This window comes from Sminthopsis crassicaudata, chromosome 2 (assembly GCF_048593235.1).
Source record: "Sminthopsis crassicaudata isolate SCR6 chromosome 2, ASM4859323v1, whole genome shotgun sequence".
Classification (NCBI taxonomy): domain Eukaryota; kingdom Metazoa; phylum Chordata; class Mammalia; order Dasyuromorphia; family Dasyuridae; genus Sminthopsis; species Sminthopsis crassicaudata.
In genome coordinates this window covers 306,336,235-306,351,286 of record NC_133618.1, presented here as the reverse complement: position 1 = coordinate 306,351,286, position 15,052 = coordinate 306,336,235, and the positions used below count along the sequence as shown (strand labels likewise).

Here is a 15,052-nt window from a genome sequence, read left to right as displayed (position 1 = left end):
ACCATTCTCACATCATTCATTCTATCTTTTTTATGCTCAGATAGTTGTTTCTTTCCTCTCAAACTTACAGTCTATTTTATGACTTCAGAACTGGATAGCAAGCAACAATTGTCAAATGATCCTTGTTGATACATCCTATACAAACTTAAACAGTTCTGTGATGGATCTGGGAACTCTTCTTTCACTAATACACTGTCTCTCCCTGTCCTGGAATGAAAGACACAGTGAGCTCCTGTTTAGATCCTGTACGCAGTACTAGGACACTCATTCATGTTTCTCTATCCCCCTTGAATCAGAAAAATGGATATGATTTTTTTCTTGGATTTTCTGATCAAGATTCATTTTGATGTGCTTTTCAGATCTTTGTAGAGGAATTTTAGATGGAGGTTCAATGTACTACTTCACCTTCATATACTTTCTATTTACTTTATACATAAACAATAGATACAAAGTAACACTCTGAGAGTTGTTTGAGGGAAGAAAACCCAAATACAAATCAATATACTAGCTGCCACTCTTATAGGGAATCACTTTTTTTTTTTTTTTTTTTGCTGAGGCAATTGGGGTTAAGTGACTTGCCTAGGGTCACATAATTATATTGCTTCTCTAATTCAAATGTACACTGCTTGAGAGCAAGGATTGGATGATTATTTTAAATTTTTTTTGTCTTTTTTTTTTGTATCCACAATATTTTAGCTTATTGAGTGCTGATGACTAAGTGACTAATTTACAGGACAATCAACAAAGTCGAAATCAACAAAAGTCAAGAATGATGAAGACTGAGAAAATTGCATGAGATTTGGCAATTAGGAAATCATTTGTAACATTGGAGAAAGCAGTTCTGGGCAAAAATGAATGTAATTTCAAAATGATATGCCAAACAAAAATAGAAAAATTCAGAAGAAGGATTGTAAAGGGCTGAAACTCTTAAAAGGTGTGCTTGAATCACACAACCGAGCACTTAAGGCTAATTACCTATTGGACAATAATCTATTAGCATATGTTTGGAAAAATAGCCCTTCTCACTATTTGGTGCTGGCTTGCATCTTTTGAAGTATACAGAAAATTGTAGGAGGGATTAGGGAGTGGAGTAAGACAATCCAGACTCACTTTGGAGACAGGAGGTAGATGGGTGGAGAGTATATGGCAGTTTTGTCAATCCTCTTCACTTCATCCCCTAAAGACCAAGGACTTTTGCTTATCTTGACTCCCTCTGATTCTGAGGTCTCCAAGGAGTTAGCCCAGAATTTACAAAGGATAGATTTGGAGGCAAAAAATAATGAGTTCTATTTTAGACGTGACAATATTGAGGTGACAAAGAAACAGAATTCAAAATGTCCAGTAAATATTGGTATTATAAGTTTGGAGCCCAAGAAAAACTATATCCAGTGATATACATATATATATAGTCTATATATATATATATATATATATATATATATATATAGTCATATATATATAGTGATATAGTCTGCATACAGATGATAAACCCACAGAAACTGATAAAATCACTGAGAGAAGAAAAGCGGGCTTAGAATAGATTTTTGGGAGCTCACATTACAAGAGTATCCAGCAAAGCATACTGATAAGAGAAACAGGTAGGCAGAAAAGGGACAATAAAAACACAGAGGAGAGAGTACAGAAGAGGAGTAGGAGGTAAACAATTGCATACACTGAGAAGGTGCCCTACCCTTAAGGATAACTGTTCTAGGATGAGGAACAGAAACATGGGGAAAGGGCATTGAATTTGGCAATGAAGAGGTCACTGGAAATTCTTTGGAGAAGTTTCAGTAGAATGATAAAGGCAAAAATTACATTGCAAAGCACTGAATAATAAGAGAAGAAGACATGGAGGAAATGAGTTTAAACAAATTTTTAGAGGAGTTTGGTTGTAGAAGGGAAGAGAATGATGATTCACATAAGGCAATGGCAGGTTCAAGTGAGGTATTTTAAAGACAGAAAAGCTCTAGGTATATTTGTAAGCAAGAGGGGAAAAAGTTATCAGATAATTAGAGATTCATTATTAACACCTATGATATAAAATTATTTTCAGTAACTTAAGGGAAAATTATTAGACTTCTTTTGAGACAAATATGTTCCTAATAAAATAAAGTAGGATACAATAAAGGGAGAGATAAAGTAGAGAAAAATAAACCAATATTATCATATCCCACTCTTCCCCTCCCCCTCCATCATTCATTCCCTATGATCACATTGAACTTATACAAGGAATGAAACATTAAGCTCAATATTAGATAATTGTCTAGCAAAACTAAACATAAACCTCAACATTATACCAAAATACAGAAAATAAGTTTGAAACAAATATATTCAAAATTTTTAAGAAGCACAGGTATAGAAGGATCAAATTTTACTATGATAAATATATATATATATATGTATGTATGTATGTATGTTATGGCTAAGTCTTTCTCAATGGTATTTGGTTTAAATAAATTCACTAATTGAGAAATTATCCTTAATTCAGCTGCACTGATGTTTATCTTTCATGTTATCTTCTATCCTTTATTTGGTTAAGATTACTCCCTGTTGCTATAATAGTAAAAGACATGTCACTGCATGCTCTACTATTCCCCTCCCCAAGAATTTAGCCTTTTATATTAATACTACATTTCAAACTTGAGATTTTTGTTGTATACAGTGTAAGACGCTACTCTAAACTCAATTTAAGCCAGACTATTTTTCAATTTTCTCATCACTTGTCAAGGAGGAAGTCTTTTCCTCCACCCCCAAAGTAGTTTATATTTTCAGGTTTATCAAACACCAAATTATTGAATTTACTTGTCCCACTGTTTCATTTTTCTTTATTTATTTAATATCACTAAATAATCTTGATAATTTTTGCTACTTTAAAATATAGTATAAAGTCTAGAAGTGGTACTCTTTTCATTCCTATTTATTTTCCTCTTCATTCCTACTTACTTTTCAGACTTCTTGTTGAGATCATGTATTCCTCAGAATGTACTTTTTTTTCCTATTTTGTAATTGATTGAGGAAAAAAAAAAAAACTTCAAACTTGGGGCAGCTAGATAGTGCAGTGGATAGCACACCAGCCCTTAAGTCAGGAGGACCTGAGTTCAAATGTGATCTCGGACACTTAACACTTCCTAGCTGTGTGACCCTGGGCAAGTCACTTAACCCCAATTGCCTCAGAAAAAAAAAAAAAAAAAAAAAAAACCATTGAACTTTTAATTCAAGTACTAGAATCTTCTGGCTACATTGGTCCAGCCTAACCATGAGTAATGAATATTCTTCTAATTAATTATTTAAGAATACTATTGAACATCTAGATGTATGTCTATTATAGTAAAAAAATAAATAAATAAATAAGGATGGTTGCCTGACAATGATCGATAACCCTGATCTCTCTCAAAATAATCTATGTCAAACACCTGCCATTCTAAGTCCCCTATCTTTCCCCCTAAGCAGAAAGTCGAGTCACTGTTTAACATCAAATGTAACCGCAAGACTGAACCAGAATGCTTATAAACCTGTCCCTACTTCTGTTCCAGAGGTACTCTACTGAGAGTGTGTCCTGGCCGGGGCCGGTAAATAAATTGTTCTCTAAATTACCAAAATCTCAGCTATTTTGAATTTTATTGCCTGGGTTATCTCAGTGCCATCAAAAAAGATGGAAACTTACTAACAAAATTTGAATACAGATCTTTGAACAACTGAGAGATACAATTGAAAAAAGGAATACAGTAAAGGTTGGAATGGAACATTTCCCCATGAAGCTGGGCATGGACTTCTGGCCCCTTTTAGTGCAAAATATGAGCTGACCTCTTGCTAAAGAACATCTTCGATCAGTAGCTCCTAATTATTCCTAATTGTTTCCTTGACTGGAAGTTGTAACATCCCCTCTCCTCAGAACCAAGGAGTCCATGAAGATAAACCTGAGGCTCCATATGGCCTAAAGAGAGGGACATTTTAGGGGAAAACACACACACACACACACACACACACACACACACACACACACACACACACCCATTACATAATTAAAAACAAGATCATGATTTTGTATCTACTAATGAACTTCTTTTACTGGTTCTATGTAGCTTTGAAAGCTGTTATTTTTTAGCTCTGACTGTCATTAAAATCAAGTATCAAAATACACTGAACTTAAAACCAGACCTTCAAATTTTTAACTATAAATTGTTTAACTATAAACAAAGAGTTAAAATGAAATTTTCAAAAAAAATAATGAAGCACTAAAAATATTAATAATATTTTAGTGAGGGGAAAAAAGGTTTTTGTGCAATGAATAAAGTAAAAATTATTTTAATGTTTATTTCATCTTGATTGAGACTTTTTAATTTTTTCATATTTTGTTATAAATGATATATTCATATAGTAATAAACTATGTAATATGTGAATAACTGTAGTTTATACATGGTAAAAATTTTTTACTAATAAAAGTAAATGATCAAAAAAAATTTGGAGCAAAGATGTTGGGATGAGAGTCAAGAGTTTCAAGTTTTTTATCTTGGGCTACATGACTGGGACAAGACATAACCTTTATGTGACTCAGGTAACTGCCTCAAACTTTGTCATAAGTTACAGAAGAAGAAGGTAAGTACAGGGAGTTTCAGGCCATTTGCTTAGTTGGGGAACTGACCCATTAATTACATTATATAATCATCTCATTTCTTTTTATGCAGGAATGGAAATCTGCCTAGAAACAAACACAGAGAAAACAATTTACTTTTCCATTTAAGATGATAGCTATCAGACTAAAGTCACTCTAAAGATAAATTAGCTATAAAGTCTGTCAGAATAATACACGAATAATTAAATTCTGCTTATTTCAAAAAATACTCCTCTTTTTTTAAAGATATCTTTAGTGGCCAAGAAATAAGTAATTATCAGTTACGTATATACTGAAAAGTTATTATCTTATTTTATGGCATGTTTTTTTTTTCTTCCTAGCAAGTCTTTCAATAATAATTTTCTCAAGTAAATTTCATCTTTATAGAAATTTTATTTAAGAATTACCTACCTACCTTCTGTTTAACTAAAGAAGTATAAATATCCCATTGTTTTAGTAAAGAGCAAACAGATCTCAGAAAATTAAAAAAATAAGTATTTAACATCAATTTTATGCATATCAATAAAAAACATGGAATTGAAATAACCCTGAATTTAGAATCCAGTGGGAAAAGGAAAAGGAAAAGAAAAACTGAAGATAAAATTTTCCCTCAAGTGCTTAGTAAATTGTGTCTCTTTATTGGTCAATAAAGAGCAAAAGCTTAATTAAAATTGAGGGTCAAATTAAACAAAATAAAGATATTCAGTCCAGTTCCCCTTTCTGGTACCTCAGTATATGTGAAATACGGAAGAAGATTTCTCCCCAATTTGTGGGTCCAAGAATTAGACTGATGAGGTCAACAAATAGAAGTATTTCTTAAATGTGGCTGTTTTCATTTTCAGAAAATTCATGACATCACTCTTATACATGAAGAAACTGGGGCAAGCAGCAAAATATGAGATTTTCTCCAATATTAAAGAGATTAAAGCATCCAGGATCACATCTGTTTTAGCATATATGCATGCATTACTATTGATAATTTTTAAGATGAAAATAATTTTATCTAAAAATAACAAAAGTTTATGTTATGTTCACTTTTTTCTTTTTTCGTGTTTTTTTCTCTCTCAAGGTTTTTACTTTTTGTCCTGATTTTTCTCTCCCAACATGATTCATAAAGAAATGCATATAAAAAAATGAATGTACATGTATAACCTATAAAAAAATAAGACAAAAAAATAAAGTTACTGGTAGATTTAAAAACATGTACCTACATAAAGTAGCAATTAACTTGTTTATATTGTTTTTTGGAGAAAAAGCAAGCATAATAGGCCTTTGCAACTAAAATCAGGATCTCTAAGTACTTTTAAATTTTATTCCTGCCTTTTGTTTTTAATCACTTTATAGTAATCATTCCTCTTATTCATCTTCTACCCTTTATCTGCCTATCTTCATACAAAAATTAATTATCCCATATAACAAAGAAAAATAGTTAAACAAAACCAACTAACTGTGATTTATATCTCTCAGATTTCTCCACTGATAAAAGATAAGCAAAATTGATAATTATAATTAAAGTTGGCTGCTTTTCTTCTGTATTTTTCATTTAGATTGTGCCAAAACAAGATAAATTCAAATGTGGTATAAGATAAAGCAATTGATACATCAGATTACAAAATAAAAGATACTACAAAGATAAAACTTGCTTCTACACTCGTCAAAACTAGTAGCAAAACCTTGACCAAATACTGTCATTGCATTAATCACCCATATCAATTATTATTATGTATTATTTTTTCCCTGTTATTTTTCAATTACTTAAGACCAACTTTAGGAAAATGAATAAAAAGTTTCTATTGATGAATAATCATGTCAGTTGTCATTTAATTATCACTTAGCATTTAGTTTAAATTATGGCCCATATTCCTTTAAGATTCTTCAATGAACCTAAAAGTCAAATATCAGTTTATTTCAGGAAGATTGACTAAATGGATATAAGAAGTCAGCAGAGATTAAATCAGAACAGAACCATTGATTAAAGATGCCTGGAATTCTTTGGAATACAAATAAATAGTCTATCGAGGTTAATGAGGGTCAATTTAAGTTTAGAATAAGGGAATTAATGTACTTGGTATATTTAGCACAGTTACTGATTAAAAGTCTTAGATAAATTTTCAAAGGTAAGTTATATAAACTCAAAGTTAAGTTCTACTTTTGCTTTCAGTTTTGATTAGTGTGAAATGATTGCTCATATTTTATTGCGTATTTGAGTCTAACCAAAACTATTACAATTAGTAACATAGTAAAAGTACTTTTAAAAATTTACAATCTTTCTAGAAATTCATGTGAGTATATAACAAAACCCACCCAATCACCCACAATATCTAATATATAAGTGCAACAGATAGAAAATATAACATGTTTCTCAAAGGAATCATTTTCTATTGCTTAATTCCTCAATAATTAATTAAATACGAACTAATCATTCATTAGCAAGGCAGTAAGTTATTTTGTTTGGGATATAAAGATTAAGTCAGAACTTTTTAGTGCCTACTCATGCCGGACCCTACACTAAGATACATATGACATGATGCTATGGCAGAAAAATACAAACAAACCAACACCAAAGGTAGCAAGGTTGCAGAATGCATTAAAAATTACACAGCTTTCAAGAATAAAAAAGCAGTAGTCTATCTCCCTGCACCCTGTCTTAACAAGATCATTTCTGAAGTCCTGATTTCAGTTCTAGGCACCACATTTCAGGAAGGAAATTGATAAAGACATTAGAAACACCTGGGAGGCATAGTGAATAGAGCTCTAGACCTACTTGGCATCAGAAAGACCCCAGTTCCAATTCTGCATCAGCTCTTTAATAGCTGGAGAAGATATTGAACCTCTGCCTGCCTCAATTACTTGTAAAATGAGACCAAGAAAGCACCTACCTCCCAGAGTTGTTGTGAGAGTCAAACAAAATAAAGGATTTTAAAAGCCTCAAAAGTTCCTTATAAATGTTACTGATCATAGATAAACTACAGAACACTTAGCTTATATGGTGGGATTAATTGGTTGAAGGTACAAAGAATATTTAGCCAAGGGAAGAGGAGACTTAGGAAAAGATATGATAGCTATCATCAGATATTGAACTAGGTTTTCACCAGAAGTGGCAATAAGATTTGTCCTATTTAGCCATAGAACACACAATAGTAGGTAGAAGATGTAAGGAGTTCAATTCATGTTTCAGTGGACAATATGCTATTTCATGATCTCTTTCTATTAAGTGGTTTATACTATTTTAAAACTAACTTGTAAAAAAAAAGAGATAGATAACTAATCCCAAGTACTTTAAAAAAATTTTTTTTCTCATTTAAACTAAAAGGTGAGAGTTTAATAACGAGCATAAAGCTATCTAAAACATTTTCACAATGTCTGTAAACTATGCAGGATATATCAAAGCCCTTAATGAACTTGAAGTAAATCTAATCAATAAATTCTGACTAAAAGGAGTTGAGCAGAAACTAATCAAATCTTACAGTAAAAATGAATGATGTTCTTTCTAAATGTCACAGAAAAGTTCATTTTTCATCCTCTCCAAAGAGGAAGACTCTTGAAAAGGATTATAAAAGCTCAATGCAAAATTTCCTACATTGACGTTAGAATTAAACAATCACAGTATCTCTCTATTTGATATACATGATAAAAAAAAACCAAAACATTAAAGCTCAACATCCAGTACCCTAAATCAAAATCTCCCATCATGATTCTAACACTTCTGATCCCAACAAATCAAAGGATAATTAAGCAAAGAGACAAAGGAAAAGTCCAGAGTCAGTGAATAGGCAAAAGATGACTACCATTAGCAAATAAAAAATTAAACAGTCAGCTCAATATAATTTTTTTAGCTCATTCCACAAATAGAAAATCAAGTGATGAAATCCACACAGAAAAAGAGAAAAAAAGCCGCTCCTGGTTCTGAACAGCAGGCAAAAGGATTTGTTCACTAACAGTTAGTTACTAACATTTTTTATAAACTTTCTACTTCAAGAAAAAAAACTACATTTTTACAACACATTACTTTTCTTAGCTATATACAAATTTTTTTGTAAAAGCAACCTACAATGATAATTTAAAACGCTTTGAGTCTATCACTGATCTAAGCATACTTCTGATATGCTATTTATTAAATACATTGGAATATATTATGTAAGGACTATAAATATTTTTTATCTTTAAAATCCTAAACAAAATCCAAAAGATATTTTTTATAATTCCTTGATAGCACAACTGAAAAATACAAATTCTAAGGATGATAAAAAAAAATTCTTTTTTTCCAGTTTCATAAAATTAACTACTTTCTGTACTTACTAAGTCCCACTATCTCTAACTGTTCATTTTCAATTGTGAAATCCCTCAGTATAACACCTCAATAAAATTATAGGTGGCATGTTAATATAAAAAATATATACTAAAGGGGCAACTAGGTGGCACAGTGGATAGAGCACCAGCCCTAGAGTCAGGGAGGCTTGAATTAAAATCTGCCCTCAAGACACTTGACACTCAGCAGCAGCTGTGTGATGCTGGACAAATCACTTAATTGGGCTTAAAACTCACCAAACAGAAATGAAGGAATAAGTTTTAGGCTAGATGGATGCTTTTCTGAATAGAGCATTTGATTGATCTTGATAATTCAATTATAATAAAAATGAAGTCGTTTCAAATGTATCTTCTCTTATTCTAATTTTTTTTTATAATTACTGTATTTATCCTAGAAATAAAAGATTAATATAGGGTGTCTGGGTGTCCCAAAAGATTTAGGACAATTTTAAGCTTACTAGCGTTGTTATTAGGTTTAAACAGTTTAAAACTACACTATGACTTCTAGGACAGTCTGTATAATGGAATGTGTATTTCTGTAATCTAATTTATGATGGATCAGAATAAAACTACAAATTTAAGGATGCTTCTCAAACCCATCAGGTCCAAGTAGCTTTAGTTTGGAAAGATTTTGGTCTGAAAAAAAAAAAAAAAAAAAAAAAAGGCTAACATTTCAAAGAAATTTCCCACCTGTCAACATTGTATTGACACACATCTAGTTTCTCCTTTTTTTTGTTGTTTTTTGTTTTTTTTTCCCCTGAGGCTGGGGTTAAGTGACTAGCCCAGGGTCACACAGCTAGGAAGTGTTAAGTGTCTGAGACCAGATTGTCTGAGACCTGAATTTAAGGCTGGTGCTCTATCCATTTTGCCATCTAGCTGCCCCACACATCTAGTTTCTCAATGGAGGGGATCACTTACATTTTCAAAGAGAAAAATAATTGCCATTGGAATAAGAACATTTAAATTAGGAAAAGAAGAAAGAAAAGACTTCGGCTATGAATAGATAAAGAAGAAAGAAGAGGTTTTTGTGGATTAACTAGATTGAGGAAAAATTCAAATTTTCCCGGTTTTTTTTTTCAGGTTCATCAGATAATTTTGTTAAACCTAACTGTGGTTTTAGAGATTTAATTTACAATTTCAGTCACCTCAGTTTGTTCTTCTAACTGCACTTTTTCCTTGTCTTTTCTCTCAATGCATCGCTTCAATTCCTGTACTTCAGACATCATGACACTATGGTTCAACTTGGCTTTCAGCTCTGAGATCTGTTTCTCCATTTCTTGCTTCTCTGGATCAGACCTCTCAAGCCCTTTTAAGATAAGATAGAATTGCATATTAAGTGATATATACATACATAAATGTAATATTTATATAATATACAGATCCTTTATACACAGAAGAATGTAGATGGAATTATCATGCATCAAGAAGCATTTATGGGGATCCACTGTGCCAATATATAAAGGTATATAAAAAAGCTAACAAACCTAGTTCTCAAAGGCATCTATAGTCTATCAAGGAATATAACACAAAAGTAATAAAACATGTGGAATAAAAACAAAACAAGATACTGAGTAGTAGTAGTAATAATAACAACTAACATTTATAAAGTACTTTCTAAAGTGCTAAGCATCTTAGTAAGCATTTTGTAATTAGTATTTCATTTGATTCTCACAACAATCCTGGGAGATAGGTATTATTAATATCCCCATTACTTCATATAGAATCTTTTCCAAAAAACCTTAATGGGATACTTAAGTATCCTAAAATGGAGGTAGCTACATATTAGAGTGGATAGAGTGACAGGCCTGAAGTTAGAGAGATCTGATTTAAAATTTGGCCTCAGTTACTAGTTGTTTGATCTTAGCCAAGTTACTTAAACTGTTTGCCTCAGTTGGCTGATCTGTAAAATGGGGATACTAATATACCTATTTCCTACAGTTGTTGGGAGAATCAAATAAAATAATAATTACAAAATGAATGCAATGAAGTAGCTCTTGTCTCTTGTCAATCCAAAAGAATTGCCCTATGCCAGTGTATCTCAATTTTCTACAGTGGCAGGACCCTTTAGTTTAAATAAAACTTTCACACTAAAATTCTTTAAAATTAATATCCTTAATATCTATTCATGACAATTTTAAGTTAAATGCTTGCAGTATTTCAGAATTTCTTACAGTACAATCTGAGAAACATTATATTATGCTAGTAAACTACCAAAGCTAAAATTTCTCCAAAGGGATTTCAAACAGTGAAATCCTACTCTTCTAAATCTTAATTGTGGCTTTTATCCATTCAGTTAAATGGGAACCTGCAACCTGACTATTCCACCCAAGGCACTATTATGGAAGTTCAAATAATGAAAACTCTTTTCGCAATATAAATAATGAACTGGTATTGTTAAATCTTTTATTACAACTTGTATTTCTACAATCACTGATTTACTAAACCAGGAGAGTTTTACTGGAAATTACAGCACAAAGCAAGCAAATTTGATTTGACATTATTGAAATAAGTTAGGATTCTAGTGTTTTTTAAAAAAAATTATGAGTGAAAAAGTTTTAAAAATTTTTTAAGATTGTTTTTCTTTTAAAAACTATTAAAAGACCACTTTTTTCCTAGCTTACTAGAACTACTGAGAGTAAGTTGCAACAACAATAAGTAAATTTTGAAGTCTCTCATCTAACTGCTGTTAATGAGTTCTTTCTCTTCAACAAAACGACAGTTAACATGTAGCTGTAGGGAAAAAAGAATTACATATATACATATATATATTTATAAATATGCATATACATATAAAACATAAAAAAGGGACACAATGCAAAATGAAATCTATTTTAATTCTCATAATGAAATAAAGACTAGCAAGATCTATTCATTTGTAAAATTACAAAACTCTATTTGATGGTCTCTAAGATCTTCTCTAAGTCTGAAATCATACAGCATCTATAACTCTTTGGTTTGAACAAATTAGCTAGTTCAAAATCTGCCCAATAAAGTCTTTTGTCAACAATCCTATCAGAAACTATCTTTAATTAGTTAATTTATGTTTTCTACACACAATAAAAACAGTAAATATCCCTCCTGTCATCCTGAGAAGAGGCAGCTTGGAACCCAGCCTGACTGAACAAAGAGGATGAGAAGGCAGCTAGGTGGTGCAGTGGATAGAGTACCAGCCTTGAATTCAGGGGGACCTGAGTTCAAATCTGGTCTCAGAGACTTAACACTTCCTAGCTATTTGACCCTGGACAAGTCACTTAACCCCAACCTCAAAAAAGGGGAGGAAAAAAAAAAAAAAACAAAGAGGATGCATCTCTTAGTTGTAGGACCTTCTCTCCATGGGGCAAAATAAATAAATAAAACTGAATTATAATGGAAGGGAGGGCTCCCCTGTGTTTCAGAGCCAAGAAATACCCATGAGAGATTGCACCACTTTCCTGTATTAGAGTAGGTAGCATTATTATCAAAATAATACACAGACTAAAAAAACAGAAATAGTCTGGTAATCTAACACATTATAAAACATAGAATACCAAAGCAAGATCTTTTTTGCTGTATCATTTCACTTATACCTTAGCAGAATAAAACAAACTCATAGTCAATGAACATTGTTATTTAAATAGTCCTTTTATAAGCTCCAAAGAAGTAGCATTATTGTTCATCTCCATTACTTTCTAGCCTGTAATTCGTGTTTCTCTAAGATTGTTATGCCAAATTGATTCATAGGTATATATCATCACCAGAAGAATATGAGTGGTTTTTCTGGTGATGGTAATAGTGTTGTTGTTTGTTGTTGTTGTTATCATTGGATATTTCAGAGAGGGCCTGAAATTTTCCAAATGTAATTTGTTATTTCAAATGTTCTTGGCAAGGGAGGGATCTTGCCAAGTTTTTTGGCAGTTACTTCTTCAGCCTAACAAATGCTGATAAATACATAACCCACAATTAATTTCATAGGGAATTTTTCCTTTTATTATACTCACTACGAACAATGCAAGACAAAATGTCTGGTGGTCTTATGAATGATGTTTCATGTTGCCTTTTAATACAAAATAAAATCTATTCTGCCAACTTTTTTATTAGTGTCTTTTTATTGCCTTATCTTTCCAAACAGCTATGAAGTCTACAGGTCTTCTGAATTTACTGATAGGGAAAACATAAAAATCAAGGTGGTTTATTTCCTCCAACAATGTATCAACTCAATGATCAGCATATAAAGGTCTCACATTTAGAGTTCCAAAAATTCATTTTTACAGACAAAAGATTGATTTGGGGCATTTTTTGCCTCCTTTTCTGCCACTCCACCATTATCACTACTAGACTTGAGGCCATTTTGAATACTTTGTTTCATGGAATACCACAGCTAAAGAATTTTTCACAAAAGGACTAAACCATTGATGATGAAATTTCCTTTTTTTTTTTTTTTTTTTTTTTTTGGTAAATGGATTTCAGCCAGCTGATACATAAATTACTAAAGATGAATCTCACTAAATTTTGTTCTTCACAGATATTTTACTTTAATATTTTTAATAAACAGAGGTACTAAAATTATTCCTGAAGAAAAACTACTTTGGATTTCTCCAAGTTATTATAACTCCTCAGAGGAGTGGGGGAAATGGTTGGGAATAGGAGGAAAGAAGGAAGATAGGAAGAAAGCATTATAGAGTTCAAGTCATTGAACAAAAAGAAAGATGAAGACTTGGTGATTGGGTATTTATGCTACTTTGCTCAATAAAAATCCCCTAAACCACTAGAAAAGCTCAGAAATGGCAATCAACTTGGAGACCATTTAACTAAGGTTTCAAGAAACACTTGTGAATCATAATCTACCAGGGAACCCAAGACCTAAAATTGATAAGAGAATGAATGAATGGAATGGAATGAAAAATATCTATGAAACACTTACTTTGTGCAAGCACATTGCAGATATTAACAGAAAAAATAATTTCTACTCTCAAGTAACTCACTTTCTAATAAAGAAGATAACATATTTAGGATAAAAAAGTACAGTTCTCAGGATGTAGTTAAAAGACAGATTATAATACCTCTTCTTTGATAATGCTACATCCATTGATAAAACTACTTCGATTTCTAATGCTACATCATTTTGACTGTGTAAAAGACTTGATATCAAGAATTTGCTTTTCTGAGTCTTGATATCTGCTACTCCCAGGTCCATAAAAGTAGTAGTTAGCCTTCATCTCTACAGAGATTGCTACCCTAAAGATGACTGCCACATCTGGGCCAGAAACACTGCTATTCCCAAGAATATCTCCATTGGCATCTGCAGGGAAGAGGTAATTTAATTAATACATTTTGTGTCTTCTGTCTCTCCCTCATGGTTTCTTCTTGTTTCATCTAAGCTGAATTTTCTGCCCTGCAGGTGAGAATCAGTAAGGTTGGCTACAAGCATTTGGAGTGGTGATAACCCTCCCAGAACTATTGGACTTACCTACTTATTGCTGGCAGTAGGGAAGAACTGAGAATACAAAAAATAATCACTATAAAAGAACAGAGATTATTTTTCAACAAACATCCTTGATAGAAATTATTTTAAATGAGATTTTAAATATACCTCGTCTAAATCTCCTGTCATCTTCATGCTCATTCTGTTGGTTTGTTTGTTGCCTAGAAATCTGTGGTGCTTGATAGGTCATGAGTTGAGTACGTAGATCTTCTATCTAAATACAGACAACAATAATAATAATAAGTTTAATTAAACTCAATAAGAAGAAATATAGTAAATTTATAAATTATTACCAACTCCATACATACTACTACTTCTGTCCTATACTATCTACTTCAAAGAAATACATAAGCTTCCTTTCTCAATATTCACTATGATCTCTTCTCTTCAAACTTCTTACTATACCTGTCTGATTTCCTAGATCTTGCCAGCATACAGACTGCGTTACTCCTTCTTTGACAATCTATGTCCATCACACCACAAAAACTGACTTTTAGAAAGTCTCCTTTGATTTAACTTTACCTATTCCTTCAATATTCACTCCCACATAAGACTTTTGTCTATTTATACATTGTATAATGTTTATATTTTTTCTTTTACTTTTGTAGATATTTAAACTATCTGTTTAGCTTATAATACAGATTCTCTCTCCAATTCTTTGGCATACTAA

General features: G+C 31.8%; 1 protein-coding gene across 17 annotated transcripts in view; it reads right to left on the bottom strand.

Moving 5' to 3' along the window:
• The window catches only part of CEP128 (centrosomal protein 128), a 495,022-nt gene that overhangs the window by 377,720 nt on the left and 102,250 nt on the right, over positions 1–15,052 (bottom strand). For all 17 annotated transcript variants that reach the window (XR_012486452.1, XR_012486453.1, XM_074289837.1 and 14 more), the window contains 2 exons: positions 14,491–14,596; positions 10,067–10,227 (listed from right to left, as the gene is read on the bottom strand). Coding sequence is in view for 15 of the 17 variants with exons in the window: in XM_074289837.1 (XP_074145938.1) it covers positions 10,067–10,227; positions 14,491–14,596 (267 nt within the window). In the remaining 2 variants the exon portion in view is untranslated. The remainder of the gene's footprint in view (positions 1–10,066; positions 10,228–14,490; positions 14,597–15,052) is intronic.